Raw genomic sequence first — 22,631 nt, 5'->3', positions numbered from 1 at the left:
ATGTTCTTTTTCTTTCTTTCTTTCTTTCTTTCTTTCTTTCTTTCTTTCTTTCTTTCTTTCTTTCTTTCTTATAATAATAGTAACAACAACAGCATCAACAATGATAATAACAGCCCTAATTAAAAAGAAAGAAAGTTACAGATTCAGCACTTTTCACGCTGAATATGTAGGCGAAATATATTCAAATATAATTTTCATTTAATATTAGGACATTTAAACACAGTTTGGAAGTGTTTTCTCAGGTAAAGTTCGAAAATATATTCTCATTTTCTATTTTAGCCTATATTATAGACATAATTTATATACATATATTTCAGACATCCTTTGATGATTGTTTTACTTAATCTTTAAGTTAAATCTCAATAATTTCCAGCAAGAATGAATTTAAATTAACGTTTATGCCATTTTATGGTTCGCTGTATGTCACGTACGCGTGCACGCGCACGGACTCCCAGTGAAAGTGGCAAACGCGCAAGCGCAAGACTGGTAAACCATGGCGGATTCAGGAAGCGAGGATACAGCGGTGATTGGGAACACAGATCTGACTCCTTCGGAGTCGGAAAACAGTTTAAGGAAGACGGTAAAGTCCATATATGAATGTTTTTATCCGGCGTGACCGATAATCTGTTGTTTTAAACATGTCCCATGAGCGAACGCGTGATCTGTGCGGGACGGCAGTGTTCAGTGTTTTGCTGTGGCTCATGAATGGCCATGTCAGTATTGCTAAAATATCAGCAGGTTCTGCGAAGACATTACATGAAGTACATATATGTTGTTTTATTTTATTACAGTGTTTATGAATTAAACGAATTAGCAATAGCGACTGTTTATATAACGCCACATACGTAGAAAGTTGCTTTACTTTATGCTGTCAATGAAGAGCCTTTGCCACGTAGTTTGTAAACACCCAGTTTACGCATCATTGTGTCATATGCAAGTCTGTAGATTTTTGATGTGTCAACCAAAAAGATTTTGTCTATACGTTGAATTTCTTTGTGTTGATGCTTGAGACATGGGACAAAATATGTCCAATATCGGCTATTAGTTGTTTTTTATATGGCAACATTTACACTGAGAGAGTGATCAGAAATTGTCAGCAATGTAATTAACACAAATGTACCATTTAGTATTATGTATTGGTATTATGACATTATTACACACTAAGCTTAAAACAACTGTCAAGATTGTGAAAATAGGTGTGAAATCGTTGTCTAGTCTCCAATTATTCATTCATTCATTGTTTAGATTTACACTCAAACTAAAATTTGTTCAGAGACCTTCAACATTTTTCACATTATCACAGTTGTTTTGCTTTAGTTTAGAAAATAGCAATAAAATATGACAAGAACTTCATCTTGATATTCATCTTGATAATCACAAAGGAATTACAGTCAAACCAAAATGTATTCAAGCACCTTTTAAATTTGTCAGATTATCACAGTTTATTCGCTATAGTTTAGAAAATGGTTACTTTAGGAAATATGACAAGAAGTCATGTGTTAAACTGTGTCAGAATTCATCTTGATAATGTCAGATAACCTTGATAGAAAGGTATGTAACAACATGGTCAGGTCAAAGTGTCAAATCAAATTTCTGGTCCCAAATATGTCACAGTTTACTTTATTTTGCTATCCTCACTTACATTAATAAACTGTAGTGTCCTGCACCCATTAGTAAAAAGAATCAAATAATAATTTTAATATCAATCAAATAATAATTTTTGGTTTGACTGTATAATAAATATTTGTTTGTCACATTATGTTTGTATCTGATAGTGTTTACTCATACTGAGCAATACTATAGGTATGGAAAACATTTAATATTGTGAGAAAACAGAAGCAGGAGATTTCACCCAAACTTGTGAATACATTTCTTTTCATAGATCTGCCTGTGGCTAACAATAAAAAGTAGCCAATCATGGTTCAGGTGAGAGATGTAAGTTAAAGACTCTTGGCTGTTTTTTTTTGTTTTTTTTTTTTAAAGCGATACGCTCTTTGATATGTCCAGACTTCCTGTTTCAGCAGGAAATATGTCAACACAGGAGAGAAAACTGTTCTAGTCAGCCCTTTTCATAAGATCGTCAAGGCGTAGACAATATTAGCTTCTAAACTGTATGAGGGTTCTTCTAGAAATATAAGTGCATCCTTAACTATTTTACTATCTAAATCTCAACCTCAATATCTAGACGGGTGCCCTGATCCATTTTTTTTTGCATTGAAAGTATCATAAGGATGTTGTAGTGGTATTGAATAGTGTGATCCTCTGGACCTAAATTTACAGATGGTTGAAAAAGGGACAAGTCTTCTGAAGAAGATGGAGATCAGTGTGGCTGAAGCTGAAAAGAGAACCGGGAAGAATGCCGTCAACATGCAGGAGACTTATACAGTGTATCTTATAGAAACAAGGTAAGACAGTTTACTTTGCTTTCACACTGCTACAAATCATCATTAAAAGTGAAATGCGTAATTTCACCAGAATTACAGAAGGAATGAATATTTTTAAATAGTCCCATCCCAATATTAGTTTTGATAAAGCCACAGTGTTTACACTTCATTTTTTTGTATGAGAACTTCTAGAAACTCATAGATTAATTACTTATTGGTTACTTGTCTCTGCATGTTAAAGTCAACACAAAATAGAAATTCACCTTATATACACTGTAAATATAAAAAAAATATTTTTCAAACATTATTTGAGTACATTATACAAAAAAAGAAAATGCTATTTCAGTCTTTCTACTTAAACAGTTTTAATGAAATGTCTTCATTGTCATTATTTACTTTAAATTTAAAGTGAAATTAGAGTAATTTAGAGAAAAAATAGTTTGGAGGTAAATTCTACGCTAATTTTTTTAAACTCATACATGCATATGTTTAATTTTTAGGTTTTTTTTACCTCATAATTTTTTAAACATAACAATCTTCCATTGAAATGACATACTTGACATGACAGATGTATGCTGTCCTTTTCCTGTCTTTTCATCCACACAAACATGGCATGTTTTTACAACTGCCTCCATCTAATCAACAACTGATGAATTAATCTATGCATATGGGGTTTCTTTTGACATAAATTATATTTAGGCCTATACTGTGGTTGAGCCAGTAGAGGGTTTGCAAGCAGTATAAATTAAGATATTAGCCTAATATTTCACCTATCTGACTTGAAATGATAAGAGCAAACATGAATGTTGTCAAGATTCTTGCCCGGGAATTTCTGGTTCAGTTTGGACAATCACAAACGTCTTTTGTTCCTCAGTATTTTGCACTCTTCTCATTGATTTGTTAACCTTTGGCAGTCTATAGTACTCCAAATATTTTCCCCAGTCCAACTGATTAGTACAGCCCAAAAACATGACCATTTTCAGCAGCAATAATCAGCAGATTATGCAAGTTTCATTCGGTTCAGTGGCATTGTTTGCGCCACTGAAGTGCCACCAATATAGCCGATTGACTATGTATCATGAAAACACTCCATACTAGACACCCCTACCATATGTATTGTAGCTGTTCCTTTTTTGAAATGATAATGATGGTCAGGGGTTTGGATGCAGTCTGCAGCTGGAAGTATGGAGCTACTAAAACCAATCTCTCTTTTTTTTTTTAAGCCATTACAGAAGATCAGTTTGGTTATAATGTGCATTTTCTATACGAATGTTGTTACTCGCTGTGTCCTTTAATCTTACACCCTTAACCCTATTGTTATTCAGTTAGGGTAAGGATAGTCAAATCTAGGCCTAAATCATGATGCACTCATTCGCTGGAAGATTTAGGTTCTTTAGGACTGATGTATAAGACTCCCTTGTGGTTGTTCTTTTTTGAGTCTCAGTAAGTATAGTAAAGTCTCACGGGGGGCAATCTGAGCGATAAAATCTCTTATTTTATTGGTTACAATACAAAGCAGTTAATCCAAAAATAAAACTTAAAATCAGCCAAGCTACAAGTTCTGTAATCAAACTCTAAACAGCGATATTGGAGATGCTGTTAAGTGCCCCTTGAGAGGGTATCAGGTGTGCTTCACGTTTAATGCAGGCAGCATCTAAAGACTATTTATACTTCTTTTTGGGGATTTCCAATTACATTTCAATGTATGTGGCTCATGTCTAAGACAGATGTCCTTCCTCTGTTGCTTATGCTGCTGTCTTTGTCTAGCACTCTTCCTCTTCTTCATTGTAGTCTTCGCCTGTCTCGTCTCCGCTTGATGTTGCAACATGCTCTCTTCACCCTGTGTACTGTCTTGTTAACCTTTGTGGTTGACTACACAGCATTAAACTCATGAGTCTAACTTGCACAACTGTTGGTTATTCATCCTAACAAAGCAAAGAATTGCAAGTGCAAGCATTTTATATTAAAGGGATAGTTCACCCAAAAATAAAAATTCTGTCATTAATTACTTACCCTCAAGTCGTTACAAACCCGTAAGACCTTTGTTCATCTTCAGTACACAAATTAAGATATTTTGATGAAATATGAGAGCTTTCTGACCCTGCATATACAGCAACACAACCAGTGTTAGGGGTAACGCATTACAAGTAACGCAAGTTACGTAATCAGATTACTTTTTGCAAGTAACTAGTAAAGTAACGCCAGTTACTTTTTGTTTCCTTTATGTATTTAATCCCATTTTATTAACCAATGTCTTTGCTGCTGCGCTTTTGTTTATCCAATTTAATCATACCAATAAGCAAAACTTATTTTAGATTAACTAACATTTGTGCTTTTTCTCATTGCTTAAGAGTGTTGAACTTCCTGGTCCTACAGTTCTACTGTACAGACGTGAATTTACTTTTCCTTTAGCCTTAGGCTTATTCGTTTCACTTTTTGGTGTGAAAAGGCTTTTACATTTGCTAAAAATCAAGCTTTTTATATGTAAAGCAAACAAGCAAGCCCTGCCCAGATTTAAAAAGTAACTCAAAAGTAATGTAACACATTACTTTCCATAAAAAGTAACTAACGTAATTAGTTACTTTTTTAGGGAGTAACGCAATATTGTAATGCGTTACTTTTAAAAGTAACTTTCCCCAACACTGAACACAACTGACACGTTCAAGGCCCAGAAAGGTAACAAGGACATAGATAAAATAGTCCATGTGACATCTGTGGTTCAACTGTAATTTAATGAAGCTACGAGAATACTTTTTGTGCGCAAAGAAAGCACAAGTAAGACTTTATGTAACAATTTATTCTTCTTTGTGTCAATTCTGTTGCTGTCTATGCAGGGTCAGAAAGCTCTCGGATTTCAACAAAATATCGTAATTTGTGTTCTGAAGATGATGGAAGGTCTTACGGAATGACAAAAGAGTAATTAATGAATGAAGGAATTTCGGCTTTATCCCTTTAAAGCTTATATGGCATTAACCTGAAAACAAGCAAGTAACATAGCAATTTCAATATACAAAACAATGTCAATAACCTACTTTAGATAAAGCAGGCTTACATATTGACTTCTCAACTGAACTATGCTCACACTGTACAATTATGTTGAAACGCCATACATCAAAGATTCAAGAAACTGTGGAAGCTACAGCAGGCTGGTAGAGACCATCGGATTTCCTCTCTTTAAGTCCACTTCATGCTTAAATGTTTACACTAGACCTTTTCTTCCTGTGCCTGGATCTGTCACTCTAACTACATCAAATAAAACTAAACAGAAGTATCCCAGTGACATGCAGCAGAAGTGTCACTTTCACCTTTTGCTCTCACCCCCCCTCACCCCGCCAAGTTTTGCGTTGGAAAGAGGGACGTGTCGTTCTGGAGAGACTGATGAGTCAGCGCTTCAGGCAGATGTGCTTTGTCTGTGTTTCCAGCAGCGCCAAACACGCACATTGGCCAGAGTGCAGTAACATATTATCACATGATTCAAAAACAATACTTAGTGGTCGAACTCAGAAAATCACTGTCTGTAACCAAGACATTTTCAAGCGTGCTTTTTGGTACTGTCCTGTAACTGGATAAGCATCCAGAACTAGATTTAAAAAAATTCTTAATTAATAATGGTTTTGTTCATGCAAAAAGTTAACTTTAACATGTATGCATTTGTCAAGTCTCTCCTTCCGGATTATTCTCCTGATTTATTGTCCCGCGTCGAAAATGACAAGCTTGATTGCTTGGAATAGTAATAGCATACCTCTGTTCAAAAGGCTGCATGATTTGAGGCATCAGGGTTAAGGGCTTGTTCAAATCCCTAACCTTAATAGTATATAAACTGAAGTAATAGTGATACTTGTGTTAGTATAAAAATTCTTGTCTATATTGAATCATTGAGATAACTAAACAGTGCTGTATTGTTGGTCGTTCCCATAAAAGGAAGGACGTGTTTTTGTAGGGACCATGTGGAAGGCATGCTGCACACGCAAACAGTGGGCTTTAGAGAGCGGTTTGGTGCCACTAATCTTGGGGAAAGTTGTATGGTCTGAGTGGGGAATGCCTCCCAGCCAATCCGCACCTTCCTTGTGCTTTGATTTCATCGTGGATTATTAGCGTGGAGCACATTATGTGCTCCCATTTCTTCCCTGGAGCCTTTGGGAAGTTAAGCTCTTATTTCAAAGTCTTCCCGTTTTTCTTCAGTGTTCCTGCCTCCCCCCCATGTATATTTCCGTCTCTGTATCTCTTAAATTTTTTTGGCATTTTTCCATTTGAATTATTCAGGGCTTGAACAAATTTCAATTTGAATTTAAAAAGTGTGACTTTGAGGCCTGGAAAAGTCATGGTTTACTTACAGTTTATAGTTGTACTAAGCTGTGAAATATTTATGCCATTAAATATAATATGTTTATTCAAATAAAAAAAATAGTTAATAATTAATTATACACTGCCAGTCAAAAGTTTTTGAACATTATTTTTTTTAAATGTTTTTTAAAGAAGTGCTCACCAAGCCTACATTTATCTGATCCAAAATACAGCAAAAGCAGTAAAATTGTGAAATATTTTTACTATTTCAAATAACTGTTTTATTATTAAATATATATTTTAAGTTAGTTTATTCCTGTGATCAAAGCTATATTTTACATTTAGTGTCAAATGATCCTTTAGAAATCATTCTAATATACTGATTTGCTGTTCAAGAACTATTATTTATTTTATTTATTATTGTTATTATTATTATCAATATTTAAAACAGTTGAGTTTCTTTTCAGGATTTTTTTTATTTATTATTGTACCATTCAAAAGCTTGGAGTCAGTATACATTTTTGGGAAAGAAATTATAGAAAAGAATACTTTTATTTAGCAAGGGTGCCTTAAATTGATCAAAAGTGATAAAGACATTCATAATTTTACAAAAGATTTCTATTTCAGATAAATGCTGTTCTTCTGAACTTTTTTTTATATTCATCAAAGAAACTTGAAAAAATTCTACTTGGTTGTTTTTAATGTAATAATAATAATAATAATAATAAATGTTTCTTGAGCAGTAAATCAGCATATTGAAGGATCATGTGACTGGAGTAATGATTCTAAAAAAAACTGTTTGAAATCCTAGGAATAAATTACATTTTAAAATGTATTCAAATAGAAAACAGTTACTTTAAATAGTAAAAATATTTCAAAATTGTATTGTTTTTGCTGTACTTTGGATTAATTTAAATTCATGCTTGGTGAGCAGATGAAAAAGCATTAAAAATCTTACAGCCAGTCAAAAGTTTTGGAACAGTGTATTTGCTCGAAAAAAATCGATGAAAATAGTAAGATTGTGTAATATAATTTCAATTTAAAATTACTTTTCTATTTTAATCTGTTTTAAAAACTCATTTATTTCTGTGATGACAAAGCTGAATTTTCAGCAGCTGTTACTACAGTCCTCAGTGTCACATAATCCTTCAGAAATCATTGCTGATTTGGTCCTCAAGAAGCTGTTTTAGAATAGAAAATTCAGCTTTATTAAAATGAACAAAAATGCTTTTACTGTCACTTGATTAATTTAATACATACATGTTAAGTAAATGTATTAATTTCTTAAAGATTCTTGCTGAAAAATCTTAGGCTATATTATTTATGTATTTTACCATTTAAAAGATACGCCTGGAAAAGTCATTTTAATTCATTAATCAAACTTGTGGGATGCCTGATTATTGCACAGTTAGCAGGGGCGCCGTAATGGGGGGAATGACGTTCAGATGGGCGGCCTGACGCCATCGCATCATTTCTCCCGAGGGGGAAATGTCTACTGATTCCCTTCGGTACTGACCCTGAAGTGATGTTTAATTAATGCAGGAGAGTAGTTCATATACATGCTCCTTCTTTGCAGTGTGATTTAGTGGCGTTCTGCTCCTAAATTAGCAGCACTCACGGCTTTATGCATTGGGAATTCAGCTAGATTACACAGCGCTGTTAAATCTTTGGCATGTGTTTGAAAAGGCCCTTAAAACGACTACTTTCATAAACCAGAACCACAACTTGAAACCTCATAGATCTCTGCTGTGTTTGTTTCAGATTAATTTTGTTTAAAAATTCGCTTAAACCAACCCCACATTTCATGACAGAAGTGTTTTTATTACCTTTCAAAAGATATATCAAAGTTTATACCAAACCTAACTCTAACTTGGCTATTTAAAATCTTCATTTCTTTGTGTTTCATTTGTTCTTTGTTTTTAGGCCAGTGGATGGAGCACCAGAAGGGACCAATCCTGTCCCAGATTCACTGTGGAGACGTTACAGCGAGTTTGAGCTGCTTAGAAACTATTTGTTAGTCACCTATCCATTCTTGGTGGTTCCGCCATTGCCTGAAAAACGGGTATGCAAACAAGATGCCTTGGTTACTGCTGCTCATAAATGTGATTTGCATTCATACACTAACTTCATGCTTTTTGCACAGGCTGAATTTGTTTGGCACAAGCTGTCAGCAGATAACATGGACCCTGACTTCGTAGAGAGGCGTAGGGTGGGACTAGAGAACTTCCTGCTCCGAGTGGCCTCACACCCAGTCCTGTCCGGTGACAAGATCTTCTATTCGTTCCTCACAGAGGTAGAAAACTCTCACTAAAACGGTCTGGACTAAGCAAAGGCTGCATCAAACTAGTATCATAGAGAGGATATTCTATATGCATCTTTGTTACTGACATTTTATTGTGTTGAAATCTTTTGATATAAAGATTTTAACGTTTGTGAATGTAGTTGCATATATTGTTGTATATAGTTGCATATACAATACCAATGGAAAAAGGTTTGCTGAAAGGGAAAACATTTAATTATCAAAGCAGATATTACAGATAGATATATATATATTATAAGAAGTAGTTTTGGATTGGTAAGATTTTAGAATTTTTGATTTTTAAAGCCAGAAATACAGAAAAAACTGTAATATTGTCAAATAATATTACAATTTAAAATAACTGTTTTCTATTTGAATATATTTTAAAATGTAATTTATTCCAGTGATGGCAAAGCTACATTTTCAGCGTCATTACTCCAGTCTTCAGTGTCACGTGATCCTCCATAAATCTTTTTTTTTTTTTTCATTTTATCAATGTTGAAGACAGTTGTACTGCTTAATATTTTTGTGGAAACTCTGATGCATTTACAGTTTAATGCTAATTAAAACAAAACAAAAAACTTTTGAACAGTAATGTAAGCTGGCCTACAGTCCTGCAATTTATTAATTTTTGTGAATTTAAATAATTGATCAAAATAAATTATCACTTTTCCCGTTTGACAAACAAAATGATGTTTTAACTGGCATTTCATGCTGATAATGCTCTGTCAGTGTCAGAAATTGCATCCTTTCTCTGCCCCACAGGAAAATGGTTGGAAGGAAACTGTGTTTGAGACAGGATTTCAGGCAAAGGTATATCAGCACTTTCCAGTTCATTGGGTTCTTTCTCTCGTTAAACCTCTTCTCACGACTCTGTTATTTATATATCGCTTCTCACATAGGTCAGTATTCTTATGTTGATATGAAGCTGACTAATTATGTATTGATGTCAACTTAAAATTGTGTGAAGTAACTGAATTGCTACTGGAGTGAGGAATCTGTTATAAGCATGCTGTAGTTTATGTAAACAGGCACAGGAAGTCTGTTGGATCGTTCCTGATCAAACCTGAAAGAACAGCAGTGTTTTATGTTAGTGTATATTATTGCCATATTGCAGTGTTTATCTGATCTCAGCCGTTTGAAAAGATTGTTGTAAGGAGTGCCTGTAGTTTTACACCATCTGAAAAAAACAAAACCCAAACATGAATCTGTCTGTCAACATTCTGCCTTTGTCTTTTTACAGGCCGATTCAAGATTAAAGGCTTTGAATGCCACATTCAGAGTGAAGAATCCAGACAAGTAAGACATTTTTGCAAACCGTGTTACAAAGTGTCACAAAATGCATAAGATATAGCCATTTTGTTTGTTAATGCTGAAGCTTACCTTGACCCATGTGTGTGTTTCCCAGGCGATTTGCAGAAATGAAACACTATGGTGATGAGCTGCAGTCTGTTGTTTCACAGCTGCTGAGAGTTCGGGCGGTGAGTTTAAACAAAGTCAAGACAGCTGAATATGCAGCTCAATCTCTCAGGAAAAATTTCTTTCACTTCAACAAATGCCTGATTTAAGTACTATATATATTAGGTGTTACTGAATATAAAAAATTTAAGGAAAGTGATTCTGTTGATTAACAATTTTTTAGTATTTTTGAGGAAGCAAAAGGAAACTTCTTTAAATTATTCTTCTAAACAGCTAATATATGTGACCCTGGACCACAAAACCAGTCTTAAGTCGCTGGGGTATATTTGTAGCAATAGCCAAAAAAACATAGTATGGGTCAAAATTATTGATTTTTCTTTTATGCCAAAAATCATTAGGAAATAAAGTAAAGATCATGTTCCATGAAGATTTTTTGTAAAAATCCTACTATAATTATATCAAAATGTAATTTTTGATTAGTAATATGCATTGTTAAGAACTTAATTTGGAGTAGGGATGGCGAAAACTAAAAAATTTCTTGACCGACCACCGAGCCTCAATAGCCGGTTGAAACCGGTTAACCGATTAGTTTAATATGGTACGCTATTTGAAATAACAGCCATTTCGAGCCGCGCCTGCAATTTCGCAACTCTGTCGCATCTCTCTGCCGCTCTGCCTCCCGCACACACACACACACACACACACACACACACACACACACACTGCCACTCACGTCACTTTTTTAAAATCCACTACAGCGCGAAACATGAGTCCCGCAAACGCGGCGCCGAAGAGCTTGTTGTATGTAATCGTAGGACAAATGGCTCCTTAGTTTCAAATGGTTTGGGTACAAGGTGATCGCTTTGAAAATAAAGACGTTTGTTTTGGTTAGAAGCTCATTTGAAACATTGCCACGGCTCATTTAAGAAAATGACAGCTCCAAAGAGACGCCGCTTTAGTTGAGGTACTGCTAACCATAATAAAGAAAGATGATGATCATCATCACCTTATCGGTTACCACTGAAATGTAGATGTAATGTATTTCCAAATCTAAGCCCATCTTATGCGGAATGTTGCCTAATAGACTGCAACATGATAAAACCAATGGATAAAACAGGCACCTTCAGAATGCGTAAAAGACGCACCGGCACTTTTTTTTTTAACCGACTACCGACAACTTTGACCGGTTAACGTTGATACGGTCAACCACCGGTCAAACGGTCATCGGTTAACATCCCTAATTTGGAGAACTTTAAAGGTGATTTTCTCAGTATTTGGATTTTTTTGCATCCTCAGATTCCAGATTTTCAAATAGATGTATCTCGGCCAAATATTGTCCTATCTTAACAAACCATATATCAATAGAAAGCTTATTTATTGAGCTTTCATATGATGTATATATCTCAGTTTTGTAAAATTAAACCTTATGACTGGTTTTGTGGTCCAGGGTCACATATGTGGTTGCTTTAGAATCATACAGTGAATAAAAAAAAAACACCAGCATTTTATTTTTATTAAAGGGAAACCCATATTAGGACTTGAATCGCTCAATATAACAAATGATTTCTCTTACTGAAATATGTAGTAGAAAACCCATAAAATATATGTTATTTTAAAAATCCACATGGTTTTAAACATATTTTGGGCTATGGGGGCGCCATTATTTCGATGAGGTTAAATGGTTGCACTCGGTGAGCTACTGGCACTACCTGTTGCTATTTTTACCGCAGCACAAATCTGAAAAAAAAACAAACAGAAAAACCCAACTCATACGATGACCACAGCCACTGAAAGAGCTAACAGGTGGTGATGGATATAAGCGTAGCCTTAAGCTAAATGCCGAATCATAGATTTTCACCACAAAGAGTCTAAATGCCCTGGTTATCGAGTGAAATCCATGCTGAGAAACTCCTTCAGTGGCTGGTGTCATAACAACCATTGACGTGTTTACATTCTGACAGGATGGCATCTAGCGTTTCTTGTCTCTGCCGTTTGTAAGCTCTTTCAGTACCTGTGGTCTACTAAAAGCCTCAAAGACATCAGGGCTGAAGTGGAAAGAACAAAGATGTGTTTCTTTGGAAATTTAATTCATCTAAAGGCATCTTACAATTCTTCTCTTCTTATTCGCTTGTTGCCCTTCGACTGAAAATTACAACCAAAAGACGCACAATGTGGCATCATATCAGCATTTTATTTTCTGAGTTGTGTTGCGGTAAAAATAGCAACAGGCAGCGCCAGTAGCTCATCGAGTGCAACCATTTCAGGTCATCGAAATGCACACCTGTAGTCCAAAATATGTATAAAAACGTGGATTTTTTTTAAAATAACGTAAATCTTTCATGGGTTTTCTACTATGTATTTTAGTCAGAGACATCATTTAAATTTATATAACGCCATACAAGTCTCAATACCCTCAATAGTCTCAGTTCCTTAAATCATATGTCTAATCATGTACTAACATAGTTGAACTTTTCTTTTAGAGAGCAGCTGATCGCCTGTATGGAGTCTACAAAGTCCATGGAAATTATGGAAGAGTCTTTAGGTAATGTTTTCTTTGAAGGAATAGTTCACTTAGATATGAAAAATATACTATGCCAAAACCAATATGGCTTACTTTTTTCTGTGGAACTCAAAAAGAGATGTTTTTTCAGAATGTCCAGGCTCCTCTTCTCCATGTAATGAGCATTTTTATATAGATATCATAGTCTGATTATGGTTCATATTTTGGGGTCAGTAAGATTTTTAATTAGCAAGGATGCTTTAAATTGATCAGAAGTAACAGAAAAAAACTTTTATATTGTCTTTAAAAATTATATTGTTCAATGAAACATTCTGTCTATCACAGAATCCTGAGACAATGTATCACAATTTCCCAAAAATTAAGAAGCACAACTGTTTTTCAACAATGTTAATAAGAAGTAATGTTTCTCAACCTCTGAATCTGCAAATTAGAATGATTTCTGATGGATCATGTTGCACTAAAGACTGGAGTACTGACTGTTGAAAATTCAGCGTTGCCATCACAGGAATAGATTACATTTTAAAATGTATTAGGGTAGAAAATAGTTCTTTTAAATTGTAATAATATTTCACAATATTACTGTTTTTATAATAGATAAATGCAGCCTTGGTGAGGATGAGAGATTACTTAAAAAATGGACTACATTTGTTAATTTGGCATATTTAATCCCCCTTAGTTTGACCCAATTAATCAGAATTTTTATGTGCATATAAATGTGGTCAGCATATAGCAAAGTCTATATACGATCTGTGCATTATAGTTCATGTCAAACTATACGGCCATTGTGCGTGATAAATAGACTAGATCCTCCAGATTTTTTTCTCACAGTACAATCAGTACACAGTTTAATCACAATTAAATACCCTCATTTGGAAGGAGCCAGACATGTTTTATAACGTGCTCTGTAAACTGTTTTTGTGAGAAGCATTTTTGGGGTAAATCTTTTGGGCTGTGATTGTGTAGCTGCGGTCAGCTGCAGTGCTTCAATGTGAGTCTTTGTTTGTTTTGGACAGCGAGTGGAGTGCCATTGAGAAAGAGATGGGAGATGGGCTGCAGAGCGCCGGCCATCACATGGACGCGTGAGTTCACAGCACACGCAACATAGTCGCTTTATGAGCCATTCTAATGTACTTTTATAGGATTAGTGCAAGATTTTATTGCAGCTGGTTTTGATTGTGTTTCTCCTACCTGGGACGATCCTGTTACCCTCTGAGAGCTCATTGAGGGACTAGAAATATGAAGGTGCTGTATGATACACCCCATGATTCTACATATGTGTGCGTCTAGTACTAAGCTGTAAAACACATTTGCCAGATTGATCTGAATCCTCTCAGATTTCCATTCACTCCCCCCCCCCCCCCCCTTAACAAGTAGCCAGTACGATGAGCCCATGGGAGGCTCAGGTTTTAATTTGGCTGGCAGACCGCGCAGCAAATCTCCGGGAGTCATGGCCAAAACGTTTAGTGGTGATTTTTTTTCGCCGTTATGTTGATGATGATGATGTTGTGTGGGGGACGCTCTCGCAGTAGTGTCCTTAGTGAGTCTTTAACCAGCCCCTTTCGTTTCTATAGTGGTTTTGTATAGCTGTCTGTTCTGATGGATTCCAGATTGCTGTACTTGACAGAAAGGTCAGAGGTCAGAGCCCAATGCGCTGCCTGTCGGTTTCAGCATTGAAAGAAACAACCTGTCCATCATCAGCTCCTATTTGGCAGCTGTCAGACTGTTTTATGGATCATGTTGCTCACCTATTCCCAAAATTCCTAAAAAAAAAACGACCTGCTGCGGGTTTGGCTTTAGTTCCACAGGCTCTACGACTGATTTAGAGAGGATAACGTGTAGTTTCACCAGAATGCCAGTTTGTGAAATGATGGGGTGGGTGGTATGACCAAAATATTCATAATATCATGGTCACAGTACACAATTGAAGTCAAAAGTTTACATACTGTACACCTTGCAGAATCTGCAAAATGTTAATTATTTTACCAAAATAAGAGGGTTAATACAAAACGCATGTTGTTTTTTTATTTAGTACTGACCTGGATAAGTTATTTCACATTAAAGATGTTTACAAATAGTCCACAAGAGAAAATAATAGTTAAATTTATAAAAATTACCCTGTTCAAAAGTTTACATACACTTGATTCTTAATACTGTGTTGTTACCTGAATGATCCACAAATTCTTTGGTTTTTCAGCAGTTTTGTGTATTTGAACCTTTTCCAACAATGACTGCTTGATTTTGAGATCTATCTTTTCACACTGAGGACAACTGAGGGACTCATATGCAACCTACAGAAGGTTCAAACGCTCACTGGTGCTTCCAAACAAAACACGATGCATTAAGAGCTTGGGGGGAGGGGGTGAAAACTTTTGGTGAAAACTGAATGAGGATGCGTACATTTTATTACATTTATTTTGCCTAAATATCATATTTTTTTCATTTAGTACTGCCCCTCAGAAGCTACAAAAATACTTGCATGCTTCCCAGAAACAAAATAAGTTAAATATACCCTGAACTTCAAATTCAAAAAGTTTTTTCTTAATGCATCGCGTTTCCTTCTGAAGCATCAGTGAGCGTTTTAACCTTTTGTAATAGTTGCATGAGTCCCTCAGTTGTCCTCAGTGTGAAAAGATGGAACTCAAAATCATACAGTCATTGTTGGAAAGGGTTCAAATACACAAATATGCTGTGACTATAACGGTTAAAGTTTATGGCATACAGTGGAGATCAAAATTAGAGAACATCCTACAGTTTCCTAAATTTGAACTTATCCTAACAGGAGTCTGTATTCCTAACAGTTTTTAAAGTACATTTCGTAAATTAATTGTATTCTGAAGCATAGTATAAAAAACTTCAAGAAATCAAAATTAGAGAACACTTACAGATACTTCCAAGTTATTGGTGTTAATCTGGCACCTGTTGCTAATTTCCTTAATTATATGACAAACCCTATTCAACTGCCAGCATTCCTCTAATTTTCACTGAGATTGTAAGATGGCAGACCACTCTAGGTGACTAAAATCCTGCAACAGGAGGTTGCACAAGAAGTTGGTCATTTCAAATCTGTGAGTTCTCGAATATTGCAGGATTACAATGACACCAAATCCCCTAAAAAGGCTGGTCGTCCACATAAGACAAATGCACAAGGAAACCGGATAGGGGAGAGACTCTTAATGGGGAATCGGTTCAACACTGCAACTGGAAGTGCTTGTATTTATCAATTGTTGAATTAAAATCAAGTATTTGTAGACCGTTCTCTAATTTTGATCTCCACTGCATGTCAACTAGCTTTTGATTGGGCACTTTTGTGTGTTACAGGTATGCTGCTTCTGTAGACGATATTCTAGAGGAAGAAGAGCATTATGCTGATCAGCTGAAGGAGTACCTTTTCTACGCAGATGCATTAAGGTACAACATTCATTGCTGTTACGTTGCCTCATCTTAAAGGGATAGTATACTCAAAATGAAAATAAAGATCGTTTATTTCCCAGGGCTACTTTAAATGTGACCTGAAGCATACTAAACACAAGCTGTTACAACAGTGTGGTTGATTAGCAATGCACATGGGCCCTGTTCTCACTGAACTCTTGGGAGCTGATAGCCCCCATTGGCTGATTAGGTTACATGCAACTTTTGGTACACTGTGAACACAAACCTCTATTAGTTCCCAGTTTTCTTGAAAGTGCAGGGCATCTAGGCTTTCAGTTCAACAATTTCCATAAGAAACAATGAGATGATCTGCTTTTATGGTTGATTTTGCATATTTTGTGGTTTATGTTCGTTTTCACAGGGCTGTGTGTAGGAAGCATGAACTGACACAGTATGAACTCGAGATGGCCGTCCTGGATCTGACCTCTAAGAAACAGCAACGGGAGGAACTCGCCACAGGGGTCAGTGTCCATTCAACCACATGACACAACTTTGAGACTGGAGAACTCCCCTCTTATGTCTGGAATGGGGGACTTTCCAGGAAGGTTTATTTTAACCAGGACGCTTGTCATATTGCAAGAATGAGGGGAAAAATAGGGAAACAATATAAAAAAAATTTGTTTTATTTTGTTTTTCAGTGTATTTGATTTTAGTTGGATTTTTGGCCCTTAATAGTAAAAAGTCTGGGCAACTCTGCTTTAAATCGTGTTTGGGTTTGCATGCTAGTGAATGTTTTTTTAACAGTTTTATGCGGTTAATATTGTGTTGGCATGAATAGAGCCTGTAGAGAATTACTTCATTGGCACATTTAACATGTAAACATTTGAGCAGCTCAAAAAGCCAACAACATACGAAAGACATTCTGACCCAATTGACTGATATGAATAAATACTTGGCCCACAAAAAATGGGAGTAAAAATGTCCATATTTTAACTTTCCGCAAATAAACATGGGAGGAAGAGTGTCTCTGATTCCAGCCAGTGGGTGTCATTGACTTTTTCCCCCCTGTGTAGACGATACGGACCTTCTCTCTGAAGGGAATGACCAGTAAACTGTTTGGACAAGAGACCCCAGAGCAGAGAGAGGCCAAGCTGAAAATGCTGGAGACACAAATTGAAGAAGGAGAGGAACTGGTTCAAGAAAGAAACGCAGAATGCGAGTAAGCAGTGTGCTATTCCCACACAACTAAATTTATGTACTGCTGATGACGAAAAAGCAATAAATGTTGCGAGAAAATTGTACTTAATTAGGTGGTTTATGAGCTGACAAGCTTGCACAACAAAACTGCATTGCCTTATTCTCTGGGGCATTACGGAAATTATGAAATGTACAGATCATTATTCGCTCATCCTGAGAAACTCATTTAATAAGGCTGAGTTGAACCCAAAAGCAGGATAATTATTCAGGGCTTTCCTAAAAATACTGTCAAACCAAAAATTATTTAGACACCAGATGTCATTTTTCTTATATTTTTTACTAGTGGGTGCAGGACACTGTCGTTCATTCATGTAAGTGAGGATAGCAAAATAAAGTAAACTGACATATTATGCCAAAAAATTCTTCATACAGTGGACTACCAGTGAAATTGATACAAATTTGGGACTAAAAAGTTGCATACCTTTCTATCAAAATTATCTGATATTATCAAGATGAATTTGTTCTGACACTTAAACTCTTTGAGTTCTTGTTATATTTTATTACCATTTTCTAAACTATAGCAAATAAACTGTGATAATGTGATACATATTGTAGGTGTCTGAATAAATTTGGGTTTGACTTTATGTAGATTTGAGGATATAACCATTCATGTCAAGTAATTTTTGTCTTTTTTTGTAGGGAGTTTGTTAAAAGTGCATGGGTGGATGTTGAGAGGTTCAAAGAGCAGAAAGACCATGATCTCAGAGAGGCTCTCATCAGCTATGCTATCATGCAGATCAGCATGTGCAAAAAGGTGAGTAACCATCAAAGCCAGCAAAAAAATATTTTGTTATTACGAAACAAGCAAAACACCAGTCTCTGTACTGATCAGGCACAAGGGAGAAGTGGTATACTTTTGTGAAAGGGATAGTTCACCCAAAAATTAAAATTTGATGTTTATCTGCTTACCCCCAGGGCATCCAAGATGTAGGTGACTTTGTTTCTTCAGTAGAACACAAACAACAATTTTTAACTCAAACCGTTGCAATCTGTCAGTCATATAATGGCAGTCAATGGTTACCAAATCTTTTAGACTAAAAAAACATATGCAGACAAAACCAAATTAAACCCTGCAGCTCGTGACGATACATTGAGGTCTTAAAGGTTGTATCAGCGATTTCTAGCCTAAAACATAAAGTGTCAATTTCAGCTCACCTTTCTTCACGATCCGCTCGCTGCCTGCCCCATAAATTGTCTGTGAAAAAACCGCGTCTCTCTGGTCAGCCTAGGGTCCCAGATATGCCAAAAAAACTATCGACGCTGTTAACTATTCCACACATAAACAAACAGTGTTCCAACAAATCAGCGTCAGGGGTTTGGTGTTGTGGACTTTCGCTTTGAACACTGTTTGTTTATGCGTGGAAAGGTTGGTAGTGCCGATTGTTTTTTTGGCATATCTCGGACCCTAGGCTGACCAGAGAGACGCGTTTTTTTTCACAGACAATTTATGGGGCAGGCAGCAAGCGGATCGTGAAGAAAGGTCAGCTGAAAGTGACACTTTATGTTTCAGGCTAGAAATCGCTGATACAACCTTTAAGACACAAAACGATTGGTCTGTGCATAAAACTGAACATTATTTATATAATTTACCTCTGATCCACTGCAATGTTCTACTGTTCTGAGCGCATTCACAACAGCCCATCTGCCATAGTTAATGCATGCGCGGAAGAGATCTGTCATACTCTAGTGCATATTGGCCTCTCAAAATGGTAATTACTTGTGCTTATCCTACGTTATCCTACGAACTCATCCGAGGTGTTGACTTTTCACCGGCTACATTGCCAGAGCATGTTAACGCGTTGCGCACCGGCTGATGTGAACGTGGTCCACACAGCTGAACGTTCCGGTGCATCAGAGGTAAATAATGATATAAATACTGTTCAGTTTCTTGCACAGGCCTATCGTTACGTGTCTCAAGACATCAATGTATCATCACGAGCCGCAGGGTTTTATTTGGTTTTGTATGTGTATGGTTTTTTCACTCTTAAAGATTTGGTAACCATTGACTGCCATTATATGTCTGACAGACTGCAACAGTTTGAGTTAAAAATCTTTGTTTGTGTTCTACTGAAGAAACAAAGTCACCTACATCTTGGATGCCCTGGGGGTAAGCAAATAAACATCAAATCGATTACAAAAAAACCCTAATTATTCACAGATTTTTTTCTAAAATTAATCTCGATTAATCGTAATTATTCCCAACTAAAATTAAAGTTTTTAAATATACTTTTATTTTGTAATAATTTCACATAATTAAATCTTTAAATTAATGTAGAAACAACATGAAGACAGTATGTTAAATATTTGTTAAATAATTTTTATGAAGGTTTTACTAATACCAGTATTACTGATGTCTCTAGGAAATTATTTTTTTCCTAATATATATACCATTGACTGTAGCCATTCAGCATTACAGTAGAATTGAAAACTTTTCATTTTAACATTTATTAGACTTTAAAAATTAACGACTTCTAATTTAAGCAAACTTAAAACAATCTTCAAATAAACCTATTATTTAGCTGTGCTCCTCAGCAAGTAGGAAATATACAGAAATTGAATAGTTATCAAACACTAAATACCAAATTAAATATAGATGAATCCTTAAAGCTTTAAAAGTTATTGATTTCCTCTCTTTTTTTTTTCTTTTGTTCTTTGATTAACAGACATCACAGCAACTAGGTTATTAGCTTATTTGGCTGCTATTACTTTAAGAGCTGCCGCTTCTGAAGGTGACACAGATCTGACATGCATTCTCATAGCTTTAATTGTGTTTTAATATTAAAAAATACAGGTTACAGCCCACCGCCGCTTTTGCGCACATGCTACCAGTACAGTATAATGGCTGACAGTACAGGTTTTATTAGTTTTTACATATGGCCTGACAACATCTCAACATCTGCAGTTCACGTGAAGATCGTGAAGTGTACGTCTAAAAAAGTCTTCCATTTGATGTGGTCATAAAGACATTCTGTGACTAAATAAACACACTTTTTGTTAAGAAAAAAAACATAGCCCTACCCCTGTTAATATTTCTAACGCCGCTAAACTGGAAAAATGAATTAGGCTAATTTTGATAGCACTTATTAAAAAATAAGCATATTTTGTTTTTAGGGAATTCAGGTGTGGAACAACGCTAAAGAGTGCTTCAGTAAGATGTGAGGGTTCCAGCCACGACAACCAGAACACCAGGAGGCCTTGGAGATGTCAATCCAGAAAAGCACACACTCTAGAGACTGACCTTGGGGACTAAAGTCTTCCTCTCAATCCTAAACATTTGTCAGCCTCTTGCACCAGATGCTCTGGTGTAAAAAGGTATCAAATAATATTGACATACACTAGTTTCAGAGTCCAAATAATGAATGAACGGGGTGCTGTTTTATTTATTTCCATGTTCACCAGCCAGATTTTCGACCTGGTTACTTTTGTGACTGCACTATTTTGACCTAAGCAAGAGTTTGTGAAGGTAACAGATAATTCTTAACACTTCAGACAAAAATTGACAATGATATAACACTTCAGACAGAAACAAAAGAATAACTTAATTAGTATTGATTAATCTTGAGCAATGGAATCACTTCTTTATAATTTGTTAATGTCTTTTTTTCTTCATGCTTTTTGATGTGCTAAAATCATTCCTTTTTTTTCTACTTTCTATTAACGTTTTACTACTTTAGTTCACCATAAAACACAAAAGCACAGATTAAAACCGTCAAGGCAAAAGTAGAGGGGGGGTTTCAGGGGGGGGAATTTCAGCAGTTCCATTTTTATCGTTCCCCACACCCCTCCTCATAATGGTGGTCTTGCACATCTGGAACGTGTCCAGTTTCTCTGGAACATGCAAAGTGATCTTTATCACCTGGTGCAGAGGACACCAAAAGTCAGATTTCCTATGAAAGGAAAGTAACTTATTCGTCTTATTCGCATGCAAATCTAAATTTACCCTGACGCCCATGCAGCAAACAAAGTGGCATAAGGTCATCATAATATGCTGGTCTGTCACTTTTCTGCACATTCAGCCAGAAAAACATAAGCTGTTTATAACCACCGACCCCCTCCCTTTATATGGTCCAGTTCATCTGAAAAATATTAATATGCTGTTTACGCCTTATTCAAGACTTAACTCTGCATATTTTCTTTGTTGCCGCAGCTTCTACTATGAATGCCATATTTGTCATCTGTTATGATAAGTGGGTGGGTCAGTATTTTGATATAAATCTGGCTGAAGGGATACGAAGGTCACAGGAAAGGCAGGATATAATAATTTCCTCATTTTAGAGCTGCATGTGTAACTCAGCCTGTCCCCTGGTCATTCGGTTCATTTTTTGGTTGAGAGAGGGCAGAGATAACCATTTTGTATATATACTGTTAAAATCCTTGTTGTGTAACACTAATGGTAATGAAAATAAAAAAATACCATTATCAATTGGCTTGTGTTTTCATAATGTTGTGAGGGTTAGTTTTACTTTTTTGTCTATTATGTGGTTTTCATCTTTTTTACAGTCTGGGAGTAAAAAGGTCATTTGGGTTTTTTATGTGGAGTGCATTTTGATTATATTACAATTAAAATGAAATTTTAGGCGTAAATTCTGACTTAAAGTTACTTTTATTCAACCAGCAAGTGTTTTTTTTTTTTTGTTTTGTTTTTTTTTTGACCGGAAATGACACAGGCTTCTCCCAAAAGATAATAAGACGATGTACAAGGAGCATCATTGTGGAAAAAAATATTTCTCAGCTTTTATTTACATTTGAACAAAAAGTGGCATGTCCAAAATTATTCATACCCTTTGCAAACTGTCACAGTCTGTGGGAAAATCCAAAGTTCTATACCATTCCAAATAGTCCAAGCTGTTCTAAAGCATCCTAATTACCCTGATTCATTGGGAACAGCTGTTTTAATCAACTTTAATCAACCTAAGAACACCATCCCCACTGTCAAACATGGTGGGAACCTAATGTTTTGGGGGTGTTTTTCAGCTGGTGGACCAGGGAACCTAATCACAGTAAACAGCACCATGAAAAAGGAGCAATACATCAAAATTCTCAACAACAACATCAGGCAGTCTGCAGAGAAACTTGGCCTTGGGCACCAGTGGACATT

General features: G+C 35.8%; 1 protein-coding gene across 1 annotated transcript; it reads left to right on the top strand.

Annotated features, from left to right (window-relative positions):
* Window positions 1-465: 465 nt before the first annotated feature.
* Window positions 466-21,956, top strand: snx4 (sorting nexin 4). The gene is made up of 14 exons (XM_073845545.1): window positions 466-580; window positions 2,281-2,405; window positions 8,592-8,730; window positions 8,812-8,961; window positions 9,733-9,780; window positions 10,211-10,266; window positions 10,376-10,448; window positions 12,867-12,928; window positions 13,921-13,986; window positions 16,226-16,315; window positions 16,698-16,797; window positions 17,350-17,495; window positions 18,173-18,287; window positions 20,645-21,956. Exons 1-14 carry the CDS (start codon window positions 494-496, stop codon window positions 20,690-20,692), a joined length of 1,305 nt encoding a protein of 434 aa, XP_073701646.1. The 5' UTR covers window positions 466-493; the 3' UTR covers window positions 20,693-21,956.
* Window positions 21,957-22,631: the final 675 nt, after the last annotated feature.

The sequence above is a fragment of the Garra rufa genome, chromosome 8, assembly GCF_049309525.1.
Source record: "Garra rufa chromosome 8, GarRuf1.0, whole genome shotgun sequence".
Classification (NCBI taxonomy): Eukaryota; Metazoa; Chordata; class Actinopteri; order Cypriniformes; family Cyprinidae; genus Garra; species Garra rufa.
Note: the sequence above shows the minus strand (reverse complement) of the source record. Positions and strands in the feature narration are given on the sequence as shown.

Coding starts and splice junctions, on each gene's coding strand:
- snx4 (XM_073845545.1), top strand. CDS start 494: ATGGCGGATTCAGGAAGCGAGGATACAGCGGTGATTGGGAACACAGAT. Junction 8,962..9,732: donor TCTATTCGTTCCTCACAGAG/GTAGAAAACTCT, acceptor TCTGCCCCACAG/GAAAATGGTTGGAAGGAAAC. Junction 18,288..20,644: donor AGATCAGCATGTGCAAAAAG/GTGAGTAACCAT, acceptor TTTTGTTTTTAG/GGAATTCAGGTGTGGAACAA.